At 37.8% G+C, this 19,162-nt stretch overlaps 3 protein-coding genes across 3 annotated transcripts; 1 reads left to right on the forward strand and 2 right to left on the reverse strand.

The window, feature by feature from the left end:
* Window positions 1–9: 9 nt before the first annotated feature.
* LOC135126302 (amino acid transporter heavy chain SLC3A1) lies at window positions 10–2,416 on the reverse strand. Its single transcript, XM_064052247.1, has 4 exons — window positions 2,201–2,416; window positions 1,996–2,145; window positions 482–1,712; window positions 10–331 (listed from the first exon to the last, which is right to left on the reverse strand). The coding sequence occupies exons 1-4, from the start codon at window positions 2,286–2,288 to the stop codon at window positions 94–96; spliced, it is 1,707 nt and encodes a 568-aa protein (XP_063908317.1). The 5' UTR covers window positions 2,289–2,416; the 3' UTR covers window positions 10–93.
* A 3,669-nt stretch (window positions 2,417–6,085) lies between these two features.
* LOC135126020 (intraflagellar transport protein 70A) lies at window positions 6,086–9,056 on the forward strand. Its single transcript, XM_064051809.1, has 9 exons — window positions 6,086–6,212; window positions 6,258–6,659; window positions 6,715–6,850; window positions 6,908–7,072; window positions 7,118–7,386; window positions 7,438–7,845; window positions 7,894–8,069; window positions 8,112–8,317; window positions 8,363–9,056. The coding sequence occupies exons 1-9, from the start codon at window positions 6,156–6,158 to the stop codon at window positions 8,494–8,496; spliced, it is 1,953 nt and encodes a 650-aa protein (XP_063907879.1). The 5' UTR covers window positions 6,086–6,155; the 3' UTR covers window positions 8,497–9,056.
* Window positions 9,057–14,482: 5,426 nt separating this feature from the next.
* Window positions 14,483–18,789, reverse strand: LOC135126303 (uncharacterized). Its single transcript, XM_064052248.1, has 6 exons — window positions 18,549–18,789; window positions 18,224–18,457; window positions 17,964–18,173; window positions 15,365–17,850; window positions 15,016–15,311; window positions 14,483–14,920 (listed from the first exon to the last, which is right to left on the reverse strand). The coding sequence occupies exons 1-6, from the start codon at window positions 18,741–18,743 to the stop codon at window positions 14,772–14,774; spliced, it is 3,570 nt and encodes a 1,189-aa protein (XP_063908318.1). The 5' UTR covers window positions 18,744–18,789; the 3' UTR covers window positions 14,483–14,771.
* Between the last annotated feature and the right edge of the window lie 373 nt (window positions 18,790–19,162).

Below are 19,162 nucleotides of genomic sequence, written 5' to 3' on the forward strand. Positions count from 1 at the left end.
AATACGTCGTTTCAAGCGCTCAAAATTTATTGAACTTCTCGTAAATACATTATTAAACAAAAGCTATGGAATGTCTTGGCTGTCATGGTTGATTTATTCAGTTTTCGGGACGTACGATAACACGATCGCAGACTTCGAAGAAATGGGGATTGATTTGGCGTCATACTTCACGTTGACGCTTATATCAGTTTCGTTGTAACTCTTGGTGAAGAGTAACACCGTGACTTCGCCGTCGTGTGGTATTTCTTGGACATACGCCGGGAAGTTCACCACAGTGCGATTTTCTGAAGGGTTGAAGGCCACCAGAATGCCGGGGTTGCCCGCCATCACCCTAAATTCAAACAAATCATTAATTTAATTATTGCAATTGTTGAATAGTTTCCAAATTAAAAAAATCAATGACATACCTGCATCTAATTCCAGAAGCAATGACAAATTTAAAAATTAACAATCAAAATTGAAGTTATTTTAAGTCACTCACCTGCTGAACGCAAAAACTGTATCCTCGTTGATGGAATACATATTGAAAGAGCCCCTCATAATCGACGGCGAATCTCGTATTTTCAACAGATCTTTGTTCGCCAAAGAACTTGGGGCTATTAGGGGCGTACCCGGCAGTAAATACGTGACGATGTCCCATTCACTACTCGAGTTGGCTTTCCACAACGGCCACGTGAAATTATTAGCAGTGAATGTGGTGTTCACAATGTGCAGCATATTGGCAACGTTAATATTTGGCTTGAAGACAAAATGTGACTGAAGTGGAAGATCCACAATGTAGGAACTATTCAATTTATAAGCCTCAATGTTAGCATTCAAATCCTCGCTTATCATAAACGGCCCGTTGTCCGTTTTATTTTTCACCACGTCGCGCCACTTCTTCAACAAAGGTCCTAGATCATTGAGATTCTCTGTGTGAGAATGAATATAGAAACAATAATCATTGAGGACGCAGTCACCAGGGTTCTGAACATTCACTTCATCCGTGAATTTCTCATCCACCAATAAATTCGAGGCCCCCCTCAACCTAATCCCTCCGACTCCATACCGTAGGAACTTGTTAATTATGTCAGAAAAGCGGTCAGTCACGTTCGGATTACGGAAATTGAGATGGGGCTGCCCCGTCGGCGCGTAGTAATACTCATTCCTCTTGTCCGAGAATTTCCACGACGAGTTATTATTCATTGAAACCCAGTTATTAGGGGGGTGCGGACCTTCTCCGTTACTCATGTCTTTCGGCGGCTGCCAAATATAGTAGTTGCTGAATTCGGGGTCCTTATACTCAGACTTATTAAACCAAACATGAGAGTAGCCCGCTTCCACTTCCATGATGACGTTAATATCTTCATCTTTGTACTTTTTGAGAGATTTGATGAAATCGTGCGTTTCGTCGAAATCAATGTAGGCATCATCAGGCCATGAAACTATGACCCCAGTGACAGAGAGATCCTTCAATTTTTGTACAATGGAATCGGAATTGTCTGAGTCTTGGTCGACCTCGGCGATGGGGCCTTTCTCCCACCAGGTCCTAGGGGGTGGAGGGTTGCACTTCGGGGCAGCTAGGATAATCAAAATGGCGCCGAGGAGCATCAACCCCCACAGAATCCAAAACGTGATGAAGAGAAACCAGCGCAGACGCACCCAGAAGGGGTCATTCGCGTATTTCATCAACTCTTCTTTTGTGAGACCCACGAAGGCGGTTTTGAGTTCGCCTGAAATAAACCACGATAATTCTGCTTTTTTAACCAGTTCATATGACATTTTTCGCTACATGTTAAAATTTAAAGCAAAGTTTGTCAACCCGTCCCCTTCCATAAATTTCAACTTTACAGTTTTAATCAATACAATTAACGTTTATCACATGACATAATTTCACGCGCTTTTTTATGCTTTATCGCGCTAAATCGCATTCCACAACAATCCTGCTCTTATTGCGTCACATTATGCAACCCTGACGCCCAAGCGACAACTCTTGCATCATTAAAAAGCACTCACCAATGTCAAGTTTAGCGTCGCCGTTCTGCTTCTCGTTCGGCGAAACTTTAACTTCTTCCTCCTTTGGTAGCATCTTCTCGTCGGCGCCGTCCACCTCTGGAGTGGCAGGCTTCGATTTCACCAAGCTTTTGGGTCGAGTGACTGCCTCCTCTGAAAATAGCAGACTCGTTTTATTTTTAAAAACCAGTCTGATGCAATTACATACCTTCCATGTCAGCCTCGGGGATCGCCTTGTAACTCGTGGGCACGTCCGGAGTCGGCTTCCCCGTCAATTCCAGCTTGTTGCCGTCCATCTCGGGTTATTGTTGTGCAAATTCGGGATAACGACTACGCCCTTGGGACAATCGATAATGGACAACGTGACCGCCACCACGCGAATCCGACCAGCATGTGGTCGATTTTTCAGCGTGTGACGGATGAATCAGAGTGGAGGGGGTACCAACCGTTTTTGTCTAACGGAATTCCCTATCGAGTCGCGGTTTTAGACGGGGTTAAATTCAATAGAAACAGCGGTTAGGAATTTTCGCAGCACCGGAAAACGCCACAACGGTTTAAACTAATTTTCATAGTAGGTTTAATTTTTTAATTTCTTTTTAATGTCGCTTCGACGGGGTTATTTTGTTGTCACTAGGTTGACCTACTTGGCGCGAAAACGAGGCCGCCTTGATTCAACTTGCACCAGCCCCGTAGCTACGGGGGGGCAAGAGGGGGCTGAGCCCCCCCTAGCAGTTTTGGTTGCCCCCCTGGAAGACTTATACATTATAAATTTCAAATTAGTAATAAAATTTCAATATAATGCCGATTGCCGAAGCATATTAACTGGCCCCACCCCCCCACCCGCCCCCCCTTTATTTTCGTACAGGGTATATTATTTGGCAATATCACCCTACCGTTGATGTTGACCGTATAAAAAAATGAACATGTCACATTTTATTCCATAGCCTACTATGTACTTGAGAAAAGTCAAAAATATTATATGGATTTTCTAAAAATTGAGGTTTTATTGTAATGGACAAAAAATCGACAAAAAATTCTGAGATGTAGATCTCAATGAGCTTAATCAAAAAACATAAGGTCTTGATGGTCCCAGACCAAGATTTTTCAAAAATTCGCTTCCAAAGTCGACATTTCAAACTTTCTCAAAAATTACATTTCTTTTGGCGGCTCTGGAAAAATTGTACGAATTTTCGAAAAAATAAAACCAAAAAAAAAAACATTTGGAGATCGAAATCAATAAAAAGATCCCTTCTGCTAGTTTTCGAAAATGCGTGGGAAAAGTCAAATTTTTTTTATAGATTTTCAAAAATTGAGCTTTTGTTGAAATTGGCTGAAAATCTACAAAAAATTCTGAGATGTAGATCTCGACGAGTTTAGTCAAAAAACATAAGGTCTTGCTGCTATTCGGTTTCCAAGTCGACTTTTTAAAATTTCTCAAAAATTATACTCCTATTTCTTTTGACGATTCTAGAAAAATTTTACAAATTTTCGATCAAATAAAACCAAAAACAACATCTGAAGATTGAAATAAATAAAAGAATGACTTTCAGTAATTTTTGGAAATGCTAAGAAAAGTCAAAATTTATTTAGTTTTCAAAAATTGAGCTTTTGTTAGAGTTGACAAAAAATTCTGAAATATAGATCTCGATGAGCTTAATCGAAAAACATGTTCATGCTCCCGGAGCAAAATTTACGAAATATTGGGTTCTACCTAAAATTTCTAAAAAATCTCAAAAGTGACTTAAAAAAAAGTTATTTCTTTATGCGATTGTGGAAAAATTCGACGAAATATCAAAAAAATAAAACCAAAAATAACATCTGTAGATCGAAATCAATAAAGAGATCCCTTTTGCTAATTTTCGAAGATGCTTGGGAAAAGTCAAAAAATGTATATGGATTTTCAAAAATTGAGCTTTTGTTGAAATTAACAAAAAATCAACAAAAAATTCCGAGATGTAGATCTCGATGAGCTTAATCCAAAAACATAAGGTCTTGATGGTCCCAGACCAAGATTTTCGAAAAATTCGGTTTCAAAGTGGACATTTCAAAATTTCTCAAAAATTACATTTCTTTTGGCGGCTTTGCAAAAATTGTACAAATTTTCGAGAAAATAAAACCAAAAACAACATTTGGAGATCGAAATCGATAAAGCGATCCCTTTTGCTGATTTTCGAAAACGGTTGGGAAAAGTCATAAACATTTTATAAATTTTCAAAAATTTAGCTTTTGTTGAAGTTGACTAAAAATCCACAAAAAAATCTGAAATGTTGATCTCGACGAGCTCAATCAAAAAACACAAGGTCTAGATGGTCCCAGATCAAGATTTTCGAAACATTCGGTTTCAAAGTTCAAAAATTACATTTCGTTTGGCGATTGCTGAAAAATTTTACGACTTTACAACCAAATAAAACCAAAAACAACATCTGGAGATCGAAATCAATAAAGGAATCCCTTTTGGTAATCTCGAACGTGCTTGAAAAAAGTCAAAAATTTGATACAGGTTTTCAAAAATTGCCATATTTCTTCCGTCGATTCTGGAAAAATTGTAAGAATTTTCAAAAAAATTGAATCCAAAACGATTTTTGGAAATCGAGATGAAAAAAGGAGTCTCTTTTGATAATTTTTGAAAATGCTTGGGAAAAGTCAAAAATTTTATATGGGTTTTCAAAAATTGAACTTTCGTAAAAGTTGACAAAAAATTCTGAAATATTGATTTGGACGAGCTTAAAAAAACATGACAGGTTCATGGTTCCGGATCAAAATTTTCGAAATACTCGGTTTCGAGCTCGAATTTTCAAAATTTCTCAAAAATTACCATATTTCTTTTGGCGATTGTGGAAAAATTGTACGCATTTTCGAAAAAACAACCAAAAACAACATCTGGAGATCGAAATCAATAAAGGAATCCCTTTTGGTAATCTCGAACGTGCTTGAAAAAAAGTCAAAAATTTGACACAGGTTCTCAAAAATTGCCATATTTCTCCCGTCGATTCTGGAAAAAAAGTTAGAATTTTCAAAAAAATTGAATCCAAAACGATTTCTGGAAATCGAGATGAACAAAGGAATCTCTTTTGGTAATTTTCGAAAATGCTTGGGAAAAGCCAAAAATTTTATATGGGTTTTCAAAAATTGAACTTTCGTAAAAGTTGACAAAAAATTCTGAAATATAGATTTCGACGAGCTTAAAAAAACATGACAGGTTCAAGGTTCCGGATCAAAATTTTCGAAATACTCGGTTTCGAGCTGGAATTTTCAAAATTTCTCAAAAATTACCATATTTCTTTTGGCGATTATGGAAAAATTGTACGAATTTTCGAAAAAACAACCAAAAACAAGATCTGGAGATCGAAATCAATAAAGGAATCCCTTTTGGTAATTTCGAACGTGCTTGAAAAAAGTCAAAAATTTGATACAGGTTCTCAAAAATTGCCATTTTTCTTCCGTCGATTCTGCAAAAAATGTAAGAATTTTCAAAAAAATTGAATCCAAAACGATTTTTGGAAGAAATCGAGATGAACAAAGGAATTCTTTTGGTAATTTTCGAAAATGCTTGGGAAAAGTCAAAAATTTTATATGGGTTTCCAAAAATTGAGCTTTTGTTAAAGTTGACAAAAAATTCTGAAATACACATCTCGACGAGTTTAAAAAAACATGACGAGTTCATGGTTCCGTACCAAAATTTTCGAAATATTTGGTTTCGAAGTCGGATTTTTAAAATATGTACTAAACATGCAAAAAAATAAACTCAAACAAATTGGATGTTACCTATATGGTCACTACACAAATTTTTGGATGCAGTACAGCTGTTTGTGAATCTACATTATCTGTTTTAACCAGCATTTTAACCAAGTACCGTACTAATTTTTTGGACTTCGACAGGTTTTTACGAAAATTTAGCGTGAAAAATCGACGTTTCCAATTATTTTAATGTTCCTTCAAATATAAAAACTCAGAAAAAGTAAAGTAGTTATCTGAGTGTATTATTAAAATATAAATATTTACATGAAGCCCCCTCTGTCGACAAACTTGCCCCCCCTGAATAAGTTTTCTAGCTACGGGGCTGACTTGCACTCATTTTTTTCAGTTGCGCCACTCAATATTTACAATTTTCGTTTCTATGGCAACCGTTTGTGTACATCGTTCGCACCACCCCAAACGGGAAAATGTTTTCGGCCAACGTTATCAAAGACGGCGATTTTACCAAGACTGTGTACACCCTGGTGAGCCCCATGACTCCGTAAGCCCCCTCTGACTGTTTTTTACAGATCAAAGACAACCGCTTCGCCGACGCTATCAAAATCCTGCACGGCATTCCCGAGTCCAGTTCGACCAGGGCCGGACTTTCATTGTTGGCGTATTGTTACTTTTACATTCAAGACTTTAATAATGCGGCCGGTTATTATGAACAATTGACGCAAATGTACCCTGATAATAATGATTATAAATTATATTATGCGCAGGCTTTGTATCAGGCCTGTCTCTATGATGAGTCTTTTCAAGTGACTAAAAAGGTCGTTGATGATCCGGAATACAAAGGACAAGTGGTTAAGCTCCAAGCTGCTATAAAATACAGCCAGGAGGACGTTCTTTCGGCCAAGAGTTTGATTAATACTTGTCCTAGTGACGACCCGGATAAAGAAGTTAATTTAGGGTGTCTACTATACAAAGTAAGTAAAAATATTAAAGTACGTAGTTTCCACGAAATGTATTTACTTGTTTTAGGATGAAAACTATGAACAGGCTCTCGCCAAGTTCACCACAGCTCTCCAGAACCAAGGCTTCAAGCCATACTTGGGTTACAATATTGCTTTGTGCTACTACCGACTCAAGGAGTACGGGCCTGCACTCAAATACTGCGGTACTACTACCTACCTTATTTCCACCACTTCCTTCCACTAATCGTATTTTCAAATAGCTGATATCATCGAACGCGGTATACGGGACCACCCCGAACTCAGCATCGGTATGCAAACTGAAGGCATAGAGGTCCGCTCAGTCGGCAACACCCTCACCCTTCACGAAACAGCCCTAACCGAAGCCTTCAATCTGAAAGCCGCGATCGAGTACCAACTCAAAAACAGTAATTTTTAAACCCTTGGTAACCCTCCATAATAATTTGTTGTAGTGGAGGCAGCTCGCGAAGCCCTCACCGACATGCCCCCACGGGCAGAGTACGAACTCGACGCCGTCACCCTTCACAATCAAGCTCTGATGAATTTCGAACAAAACCCGACTGAAGGGTTCGAGAAATTGCAATTTCTATTGCAGCAGAATCCATTTCCACCTGAAACCTTTGCGAATCTTTTGCTTTTGTACTGTCAACACGAATGTTACGACCTGGCAGCTGATATTTTGGCCGAAAATGCACACTTGACTTATAAGTATCTAACGACTGTACGGACTGATTTAGGGGTGGTTTTTAGTTTTTAATTGTGTTGTTTTTAGTATTTGTATGACTTTTTGGACGCTATTATCACTCAGCAGACATCGCCGAGTGAAGCCTATCAGAAACTAGATGAACTGGCGAGTCGCCATACCGAGCTTTTGCGGAAATTGACGAAGCAAGTGCAGGAACACCGCAACCGGAATGATACAGAGATGGTTAAGAAAACGGTGATGGAGTACGAAGAGGTTTTGGATAGGTATATTCCGGTGTTGATGGCGCAAGCGAAGATCTACTGGGACTTGGAGAACTATCAACAAGTGGAGAAAATTTTTCGCAAGAGTGTGGAGTTTTGTAATGATAATGACACGTGGAGGTTGAACGTGGCTCACGTGCTTTTCATGCAAGAGAATAAGTTTAAGGAAGCTACGGGTTTTTACGAGCCTTTGGTTAAGAAGAGCTACTCTGAGGTACTTTCTGGACGGTGTTAAGTGCTAATTAACACACAGAAGTTGTAGATTTTGAATGTTAATCCCATAGTTCTTGCTAATTTGTGCGTGTCGTACATTATGACGTCGCAGAACGAGGAAGCTGAAGAGCTCATGCGAAAGATCGAGAAGGAAGAAGACCAGATGGCGTTTGAGGAACCAGAGAAGAAGTATTTTCATCACTGTATCGTCAATTTAGTTATAGGGTAAATTTCACGTTTCGACGACTTAAGTAATTCTCGGTTTAGTACTCTGTATTGTTCTAAAGGTAACTACGAATTTGGGATTTCACGAGTGATGAAGTCGTTAGAACCTTATAGAAAACTAGGTACTGACACTTGGTTCTATACCAAGCGGTGTTTCTTAAGTCTTATCGAGAACGTTGCTAAGCACATGATCGTCCTACGCGACTCTGTAATCCAAGAGTGTATTTCTTTTTTGGAGAACTGTGAACGTAAGTAGTCAAAGATTGTGACGTCTGTATCTAAGTGTTTTCTAGTGCATGGTAAAACTATCAGAACTACGGCTTATTCAACTCTGTCTGACGACAACGATGCGCCTAACGGCAAAGAAACCGTCACCTACGAAGCACGAAAGATTAAATGTCTACTTCTAAAACTGCAAAACTACTAACGACACCTATGAGTATTTATTAGTTAGTCAAAAATAAAATCGTTTTTTCAGTTGACCAGAGAAATTAAAAATCGAAAGACAAATCAAAAAATTGTAAATTTAAAAAGCGAGAAATTGAAGAATTCGAAAGTTGAAAAATCGAAAAACTGAAGAATCTAGTAGTACGCACTACGATAAGACTGATTTTGGCAAATGATCTACTTTCTTAATAAAACAAAGGGCGGGTGGGTATTTCTATTTCATAATACATATTTCTTTTTTTTTGATTTTTCACTTTTTCGATTCTTAAGATTTTTCAAGTTTTCATTTTGTAATTTTTCGTTTTTATTTTCGCTTTTTCAATTTTACAATTTCTCGACTTCCAAAATTTTCAATTTTTCGGTTTGCATCAGTTTTTCAATTTGGCAATTTTTCAATTTTCATTTTTCGATTTTTCAGTTTCTCAATTTTTTGTTTCCGATTTTTATTTTTCATTTTCCCGATTTTCAATTTTCACTTTTTCGATTTTATATCATCACAATTTTTCGTTTTTTCATTTCTTTTATTTTTTGTTGTTTCTTTCGATTTTACAATTTTTCGGTTATTCAATTTTTCAAATTTTCAGGTTTTTTCAATTTTTCTTCAAATTTTCAAGTTTGATTTTCACTTTTTACAATTTTACAATTTATCGACTTCCAAATTTTCCAATTTTTCAATATTACAATTTCTCATTTTTCACATTTTCGATTTTTAATTTTTCCCTTTTTCAATTTTTCAACTCCCCGATTTTGATTTTGCATTTTCCTGATTTTTTATTTTTCATTTTCTCGATTTTATATCGCAATTTTTTGTTTTTTCATTTCCTTAATTTTTGTTGTTTCTTTCGATTTTCCAATTTTTCGTTTATTCAAATTTTCAAATTTCAGGCCAATCGATTCCAATTCGTCGATTTTCTAATTTTTGAATTTTTCAGTTTGCAGTTTTTGGGTTCCACCCCTTTTTTACTTTTTGGATTTTCAATTTTTCGTTAAACTTTAGATTTTTCAAATTTTCCACAGTTTTATACTTCGATTTCTCAGTGTTTTTTCAACTTTTAGATGTTTTAATTTTTCTTTTTTAAAATTATTCATTTTTTTCTATTTCTCGATGTTTCGATTTTTGGATTTCTCGGTTTTTCGATTTTCCAATTTTTCAATGTTTCGATTTTTCAATTTTTTTAAATTCTGGAATTTCGACTTGTCGATTTTTCAGTTTTTCGATTTTTAAATTTTAGATTTTTCGATAGAAAGACCAAAAATTCCAGACTTCTTTAATTGAAAATTTGAAATCGAACAATGGAAAAAAAGAAAAATCGAGAAATTGAAACAAAAAAAATTGAAAATTAGAATATCGAAAATCGAAGTATTGGAAAATTGAAAAACGAAATAACGAAAAGTAAAAAATTGAAAAATCGAAAAACCGAAGAATTGAAAAATTTAAAATGGAAAAGTAAAAAAAAACAAATATCGAAAAGCTACAATGAATATCGAAAACTAGAGAAATCAAAAAGTCGAAAAGCAAAAAACTGAAAACTCGAAAAACTGAAGAATTGAAAATGGTAGTACTTGCCAAATACCCTACCCTCTAAGAAAATAAGAGACGGGTGGGCCAGGCTAGTATTTGTAAAAGGTATTAGCCCCACCCACCCACCCCTTGTTTTCTTAGAAGAGTAGGTCATCTGCCAAAATCAATCTTATCTTGGCAAGCATGAGGCTGATTTTTGCAAATGACATATTCTTTAGGAAAATAAGGGTGGGTGGGCGGGGCTAGTACTTGTCAAGATGAGACTGATTTTGGCAGATGACTTATTCTTCTAAGAAAATAAACCATGGGTGGGTGGGGTCAGCACTTGCTAAAAATAAAAAATAAAAATAAAAACCAAAAAATGACAAATTGAAAAATCGGATAAATGAGAAATCGGAAAATTGTACAACTGTATAATCGGAAAATCAAAAATTGAAATATCGAAAAATTGAAAAAAAAAAAACAAGAAAACTAGGTACTGACACTTGGTTCTATACCAAGCGGTGTTTCTTAAGTCTTATCGAGAACGTTGCTAAGCACATGATCGTCCTACGCGACTCGGTAATCCAAGAGTGTATTTCTTTTTTGGAGAACTGTGAACATAAATAGTCAAAGATTGTGACGTCTGTATCTAAGTGTTTTCTAGTCCATGGTAAAACTATCAGAACTACGGCTTATTCAACTCTGTCTGACGACAACGATGCGCCTAACGGCAAAGAAACCGTCACCTACGAAGCACGAAAGATTAAGGCTCCGCCACACAGTCATTAAAAGATGCCAAAATAAGGCAAAACGCCAACCCATTTTGCGCCTTTATTTTAACAGTTGAAGAGCAGGGCGATACATGTGCGTGCTCATGACATAAAAATCTTTAAGGAAGAGTCTTGTATTTTTTAAAAAACGTAGCAGTTTTTAAAATAAAAAATAAAGTGCGTAAAACCCCAGCGGATTTTTAGCGAAAACTATAACTCGGTGTGCTTTTAAAAAATATCGAGGTGATAGAGATTTTTTTTCTACTTTAGGCGCCATTCTTCGTTTTCTGTTAAAGTTTTACTTCTTCTAGTTATTGTAAAAAAACTGCAAAGCATTTTGGGCAAATTTTGGTAAGTTAGGCAACCCAAAATATTAGCTGAGGCGGTAAGCTGTAATTTATGGCCCATACAATAGAGCACCTTTTAAATACCTTAAGCTTATTTGACCACCCTTTGAAGTACCTGACAATAGCATTAAGAAGGATATGCACTGGACCCTGTTATACCTGATACATACCTATAGTTGTGGTTCGGGTTCAAACTAGGTAATTGTAATAACTGCATTTATTGAACAATAAATTAATGATTTTATTTTTAATAGCTCTTTAATATTTTTACTACAAGCCGCATATGAACATTTAATCTCTGCAATTGAATTAGAATTTATTAACCCATCTGGAGAAGCTCCTAAAAATTTTTTTCAAATTTGTTAGAGCTTCAAATTTTTCTTTGGCCTTTTCTTCATTGTCAATAGCAAATTATATAGACTTGGGCAATTTTTTCATAAAGTTTTATCGGAATGCACAATACTTTTAACGGTATTTGCGATGTTAATTCCGTCTCTCATTTTGTCCTTTCTTTACTCCATTCCCTACACATTCGCTGACCACAAGTACCTTTTTCAATAGCATTTACGTTACTCTGTGACAGCTTTATTAATAAATCCGATTTTTTTCTTTCATACACTTCGTTTTCGTTTGTTCATCGTTGACGATATTATTTTTACCGGAATCCAGACTTCGGATACGCAATTTTTTAATAGAGGTTTTAGTTTTATTAATCGTTTTTGTTTTTTTCAATTTTTGTTCCACAAACGCCTTCGTATACTAACATTGGCCTCCTTAATTTTTTTTTTTTTGAATAACGGTATTAGGAACGTACCCTTATTATTATAACTTATTGCCGCAGCAAAGCATCACCCTTGATACGATCCTCGTGCAGAAAAACTTAAAAACTTATTCTTTTTCCTCCCACAAATTTATTAACGACAGAATTGTAGCATTCCACAGCATTGTTCTCAATATCAAAAAGTAAACTAGACGACGAAGTTGCAATTCTATTTAAAACTTGTTTGTAAGGTTCGTATAAAACACCATTTGCGAAAGTAGAAAATAAAATATCATTTGACTGTCCACTTTTATAACAAAAATAACTTGCACATTGTTCGTGATTGCCAAATATACGCTGGAAAAGAAGGAAGAGGCTCATTTTTGCTAAATTTAATAGCATTTATAATAGCTGTTCTAAATTTTAGAATACTATTTTTAAAAACATTTTTAATAGTGATATCTGCTTTCGTTGTTTTAACTATTTCTCTAATTTTGGAACAATAATTACGAAGTATGTGATTTCAACATTCAATTTTTTCTATAAAATAATATGCATCATTTAGTTTTGCAGCCCGAACTTTTTTTAATACGCTACTATCCTCGTCGCCTATAATTCTCCTATAAAGTATCTAAAGTAAATCCCTCTGAAACTTCCATGGACATAGATGTTTGCTCACAGTTTTTAAAACATGTATGTGTTGGAATTTCTTTTTTCTGTTTCATATAGATTTTACAGAAACTACAAAGTTTGTTTTTGACTCCTACATAAAGTATTTTTTTAGTTCTGGCACCAATTATACCTCCTACCCCAGACAGTGCATTGTAACGGTAGTATATGGGACGCAATCATTATCTACCTCCCTCGCCTTCACAGCTAATCGGTACTCTTCTTTACCTGCGTTTTGGTTTGTTCTTCGAAAAGTGCTTCGATGCTCTTTAGAACTCTAGCCTCGGCTTTACGATATGTCGCCTGGGGTATTTGAGGCATATCTAGAGCTGAACAAAATTCTGAAATTTGAGAATAACCTACGCCCATTGATCTAGCTCCACAAATAGCTGCATAATTGACTTTGTATATATGATTTTCAGGTTCAGTACAAAGATTACCGAATATTCCGTACATATGAAATTTGTAGTAGAAAACAATTTTTAAACGATAACAATTTTCATGAGTTATTTCAATATTATCTAAAGTACTGATTGATTTCAGTGTTGTTAATAAGTGGCCTATGTCAACAATTCTACGTCCAGTACTAATTTCTCGACGTGTCATGACCTCTAGAGTACGAAAAAAGTGGTCTCGCGTTTTCGTATGTCCGTCTGTCTATCTGTCTGTCTGGTGTCTGTATCCATTTTTTATTAGACAAGTGTTCTCCGAAACTACTGGATCGATTATTGTCATATTTTATATGTATATTAGAAATATCATGTAGATGGTTAAACGCTAACTAAAATTTGGCAAATCATCTCCACCACCAATGGTATGACGTCATCTCCAAAATTTATAATACAAAGTTTTTTAAATTTGATAAAATTAGATACTCCTGCACTTGTGGTGTGTAAATCCGTGTAGAATTTTCACCCTAGACATCTAGAATTTTTGGACAAAATTTTAACATATCCGGGTTCTCATAAAAAAAAATAAAATTCGCATAATCAAATTTTATAATTTTTCGAAAAAGCTGTGTTTGTTTTATTGTATTTCAGAGGCGAGAGAAGTTCTTCCACCAATTTGCTTCATTCAAAATACATTCCGAGAGGTAACTAGGTATGTACCTACCTAAATTTCTAAGATTTCGGGTTGAAAAATTCCAAGATTACTAAGAAATACTCACAATGACGAACCTTCGTACCTACAATAAAATATTCTTGGAAATTTAATTTTACTTTTCTACCTACTTACAGAATATGCCCAACACGTACGAATTTTTATAGAAGCAGGAATTTAAAAATAAGAGGAAGAATTATGGTCGGAATTATATATATGAACAAGCATTTTTTTGTTGTGTGTATTGCGAGTAAAGATCTCAAAAGTCTCTGACAATGATTTTATTAATTTATTTTAAAACACACATTTGGCTTTTTTCTTTTCTTATGATAGTAAATTAGGTTAAACCGCATATCAAAAATTCTCTTTCAAGGGACTTTATGCTAAAAAAAGGTAGGAGGTGCCATTTAAAATATTATCGATGACGTCATACACCTGTCAAATATCGCTCAAAACTTTTGAAACTAATATTACAAAATGGCAATTTTTATATATCAGTAGACGTGTTTTTGCGTTTTTACTTCTCTAACGTAAGCTAAGAAATATTGTTTGTTTTCTTTCATAGTAGATAAATATTTTAGTTCCTTACTCTGCTCTACCTGCAAGTTGGGATACACTTCGCCCGCTGACAATAGCAGTAATAAAACTAGTTACTTATTGTAAACGAAGTAAACGATTTTAACCCTTAGAGATGAGTGGCAGCTGTCATAACGAGGTAGCATGGGTGTTTTACAAGTTGCATATCTTTTAAAATTGAAATTTTCTTGAGGTGTGGTAGAGCCTATGTCTACTTCTAAAACTGCAAAACTACTAACGACACCTACGAGTATTTATTAGTTAGTCAAAAATAAAATCGTTCTATACAGTAGAAGACATCCACTGGGTAACAAAAGGTTAATAATAAAATCATCTAAAATAAAATATATAACAAACTATAAAGCAACAAAGCTTGAAAAAATTTAAAAACTGGAGAGAGACATTGGCAGCTCACGACGGCAGGATCAACTATATATTTACATAACCGTCGTTCGCAAGTACAGAGATTCCTAGATTACAAAATATCACATTCGTTGATTTGCGATATGTCTGAACTATTTAATCTACTTAAACTACGATGGCACTAGAAGGAGTTTGGTTCAATCCACAAGTACCATCTCCCCTATAGACTCTATAGTAACCTTGTTCGCCCCAACTTGTTCCCCAAGAGTTTTTCACTATCCAGAACGGCAGAGTTTTGTTGAAAAGTGGATATGCTTAAATTAAAGAAAAGAGGAATGAATTTGACGCAATTGACTCTGGACTGATACAAAATACGGATTGAAAGAAAGATTGACGAGTGATTACTTACTGTGTACTCCATACCCGACGATAAGCACCCCATGGTCTAGATTCTTCGGACTACACAAAAATTTGAAGGGGTGAGAAATCCCCCCGAAGTAGAACTGCATAGCGTTAGCGTTAATAGCAATGGAAATGGGTCCATTCGCCACCAGCCACTTCGCCATATCTCCTTCGTCGTGACTAATATTAAGGGCGCCGCTGAGTTGCACCCTTGCTAGACTTTTGTTGAAGTGGCAAGTCTCATCTTGGGCGTCATAAGGGTAGTCCTTTTCGGTCTCCAAACCACCCAGTTTCTCGATTTGTCTGTAATAAACTCACAGGTTGAAACCTTTCTTGTACTATATTGGAGTACAAACCTGTAAGCGTTATCCATTAGACCTCCGTTGCACCCCTGGTCATCCGTGTCACAATCCACTAACTCCTGCTCCGAAAACTCCAACAACTTTCCATGCTTGATGGCATATTGTCCCTCCACGTTGCCCGTGACGCTGAACGCCCAGCAGCTTCCACACTGCTCTTGATTCTTCACCTCAGTCACGGCCCCCTTCTTCCTCCAATCGAACTCGGTAGGAATCTCAACATCGGGTATTTTTGCTTGCGCCAGTGGCGGCTCGTTCTCGTTACGCAAATCCATACGTAGACCCAACGACTTGGAAAACTCCTTCTGCGTCATATCCGTGAATTGCGTTATGCCGTACATGGCGGTACCTTGCTCGTACCGATTTAGCAGCCTTATGTGGTACAGATTGTCGCTGAAGACTTTAAACCTATACTTGAACTCCCTCTTACTATATTTCTTATTGTACTTAGCGATGAAATGATTAAACAGCGCGAAATGAACACTCGTGTCGTCGTTCCCAAGAAGTTCGGTATTTCTGGAGTACGCCAACAGAGCATCCGTTTCGTCATCTTCGCAAGTGAAGTTGATGCGACGACTGTTAGGAATCCACAAAGCTTCGTAAATTTTGAAGTTGCAGATTCTCGGTTGTGCACCTTTTAAAGCACCACAAGTGCGTCTTTGACTCGTCAATGTTTTCTTGCAATCCGTGAGTACGACTTTCGCTTTGATCTTGTAAATGTGTCCGGCGACGACTTGTTTAGTGACTGAAAGTACTTCGTGAACTTTGTACTTGTTCTCTTGGTACGACTGAGCATCCAATTGGCTCAAACCGTCCTCCAAGTACTCATCGACCAGATCGTGATCCCCAGACGGTTCATATTCTTCACCGACTGCTTGTCTTTTGTTTCTAGCAGTACTCGGTTCTGGTTTTTCGTTGTACGCATATGATTCGCTACCACACGTTATGTTCGTCAGGCGGCCGTCAAAAAGCGTCTCGAAAACGACAAAATTGCAAGTCTTGGGTTGCGCGTTTTTTAGACTATCGCACTCGTTTCTATTCGTCACAGAGGTTTTTTTACAGTCGGACAGAATTATTTTTGCTTGGATGCGATAGATGAACCCAGCGACGACCTGCAACGTGGCCGAGATAACATCGTGGACTTTGTATTTGTTGTCGTGGTCTGATTGACTGTCAATGTGCGTTAAGCCACTTTCCAAATACTTTTTCACGTCTTCGTCGTCTTTACTAATCGGATTGTGTCCACCTGGTATTTGTCGCTTCAGTCTAGCGTTTGTGACTTCATATCGCTTAGGATCGAAGCCGCGTCTAAATCTGCTGTAGTTTGTTCGATTACTGTCGTTCTTATCACGCTTGATATTCTGACACTGCGACTTGACTACTTTCGGGGTGGTAAAATCGTCGTTCACGTAGACTTGTACTTTGCAAATCTTCGTGTAATTCTCAAACAATTTCTCGCGGCAGTTTTCGAAAAGATTCGGAGGTTTATCTTCCAGACAACGTGAAACTCCCATGCGCATGATCAAATGGTAATAAACCCCATCATCCCCCACCATTTTCTTCGCCCCTAAAATCTGCAGGATGATGCGTTTGTGGTTATCGTCGTCGATATTGTCGAGAGCGGCGGCCGCAAAATCGGCTAAATTCTTCACCAAGGGTTTTTCGTCCGGCGAAATTTTTTCCAACTGAGGAATCGCCCTTCGGCGTCTAGCTTTCGCTTCGCTTTCTTCAGAACTGTCTGCTTGTTTAACTTCAGAAACCACGGGATTTGGGGTTGTTTCTGTTTCTGCGCTTTCTTCAGAACTGTTAGCTTGTTTCACCTTAGACTCGCTCGAATCAAAGTCCGTCTTTTCTTCCGAACGTTTAGGCCGAGTGTCTTCCTCGGACGAGCTTTTACTCTCTTCAGAGCTGTCTGGTTCTTTCGGTTTGACTTCGACTTTTTCAGTCACAATTTCGGGTGTTGTGGGGTCATCTTCGACAACTACGACTTCGTCGGGAGTTTGAAAAGCTAAAGCCGGAGTAGGATCGATCTCAAATCTTTCTTCGATTTCGGGTGCCAGAGACGGCGCCACCGCTTTTGGTGCGGTTTTCTTTGTTGGGGTTGGTTGTTCTAAGTCTAGGAGAATTTGCGACTCCAAGTCGCTTAATCGAGGAGATGGCAATTCGAGGTTGCCACTTTCCGCGATACGATCGAAATTAGGAGTACTGACGGGTAGTCTAGACGGTGTTCCTTTAACGTCAACTTCGTTGCTCATTTCTGACTTTTTATCGTCGTCTCTGACGTACTCTTGCGAAGAGGTACAATTGTTACTGATTATATGTTTGGCTTTGCTTATCCACGGTTTTTGCACATACACGATTTCGCAAATGGCCGTTTCCGAGTTGGGGTCTAATGGGCATGCGTTTAAGTTGAGGTTCGAGTCTTTGGAGCACACGGTGGGGCGTAATTCCGCGACTAGGATATATTTAACACCTGAGACAACCTAAAATAATGAAGTTTGTGATTGACAACTAATCGAAAAGTATTTTTTTAACCACGAAGTGATTATGATGAAATAAAACTAGACTTTGTTCTTTATTGTTTTGATCAACTTACTTGTTGCTGCACTTTAAGTACTCTGACTAGGGCTTGTTTATTCGGGCGCTCGGTCCCCACATGTTCCAGCGCCAAGTCGACCAACTCGTCCACGCCCTCCGCGTCCGGATTGACGTCAAACGGGCACCCCAGACAGGGCGCCAGGTCCTTCCGCACGGCCACGAACGGCTCGCTCACTTCCGACGACACCGCCTCGCCGCTCAGCGCGACCTGCAACGCCCCCCCGTCACAAAAAATCAGACCTTCGTCCCTAATCATACAGATTTGGCCTCGTTGACCTCCACCTCTGTCGGCCCCGTCGGCGGTTCGTACGACGCCTCGTCGACGGTAATTTCCGGCTTGGGCTTGCAGTTGACTTCGTTGAGCACCTGGCTGCCTTCAGGTGCGTTCCGCACGAAGGCATGGCACGTGAGGAGCTTCTCCGTGCAAGGGATGTCCGGATACTTATTTACGCATTCCACGTTTACGTCTAAAGCTAATTCGGTGATATCAGCCTAGGAAAAAAGGAGGCGTAATTGCGCTATCAGTAACCTCATTAATCGCGACTTGCATAACATAAATCTGAAATCATGGCTAAAATTATACCTTTGTGTGCGCATGTAAGAGGGTGGCTTCTTTGTAGTTGTAGACTTTGAAAGAGGACGAGTTGAGGTGGTTGATCACGGCGGAGATTTCGGAAGCGTGAGATTCGAACGAATTTGAGACGGTTTCGGGGTACACTTCACCGTTTACGTAAATTTGTAAACACAGGAAAATAAACATGAGCGGCCCCGCAGCCATGTTTACTGTGAGTGACAGTTTGAATGACGCATGAATTCGAAGTGTCAAGAGTCAGCTGTTTCGGACAGCTGAAATGAACGTCAATACCGTTATTTAGTTACTTTTGTAAAAAATCCCTAGGTAGATGCTGGAAATTGCGAGCGGGGCAGAAGTACCCAAACAAACGTCAGAGCGTGATTTTCGCCTACTCTTTGAAAACTTTAGAGTGACGTCAACAAAACGTATGAAAATGTGTCTTGGGTTGCATTTTAGTCTTCCTTAATTTCATTACTCGTGAATTGTTCACACCCGGAGTAAAATTTCCACCATAGTTTGAGAACTGCTGTCGCAAAAGCTTTCATGTGTGTGTTTTAATCTAGGGAGTATCTCTCTAGTTAGACACAAGTGGTGCCGCCTACACGCTACGTCTTATTACAGAA

The sequence above is a fragment of the Zophobas morio genome, unplaced genomic scaffold (genome assembly GCF_036711695.1).
Source record: "Zophobas morio isolate AGI-343-1 ecotype UQ-CSIRO unplaced genomic scaffold, CSIRO_AGI_Zmor_V1 ptg000010l, whole genome shotgun sequence".
In the NCBI taxonomy this organism is placed as follows: Eukaryota; Metazoa; Arthropoda; class Insecta; order Coleoptera; family Tenebrionidae; genus Zophobas; species Zophobas morio.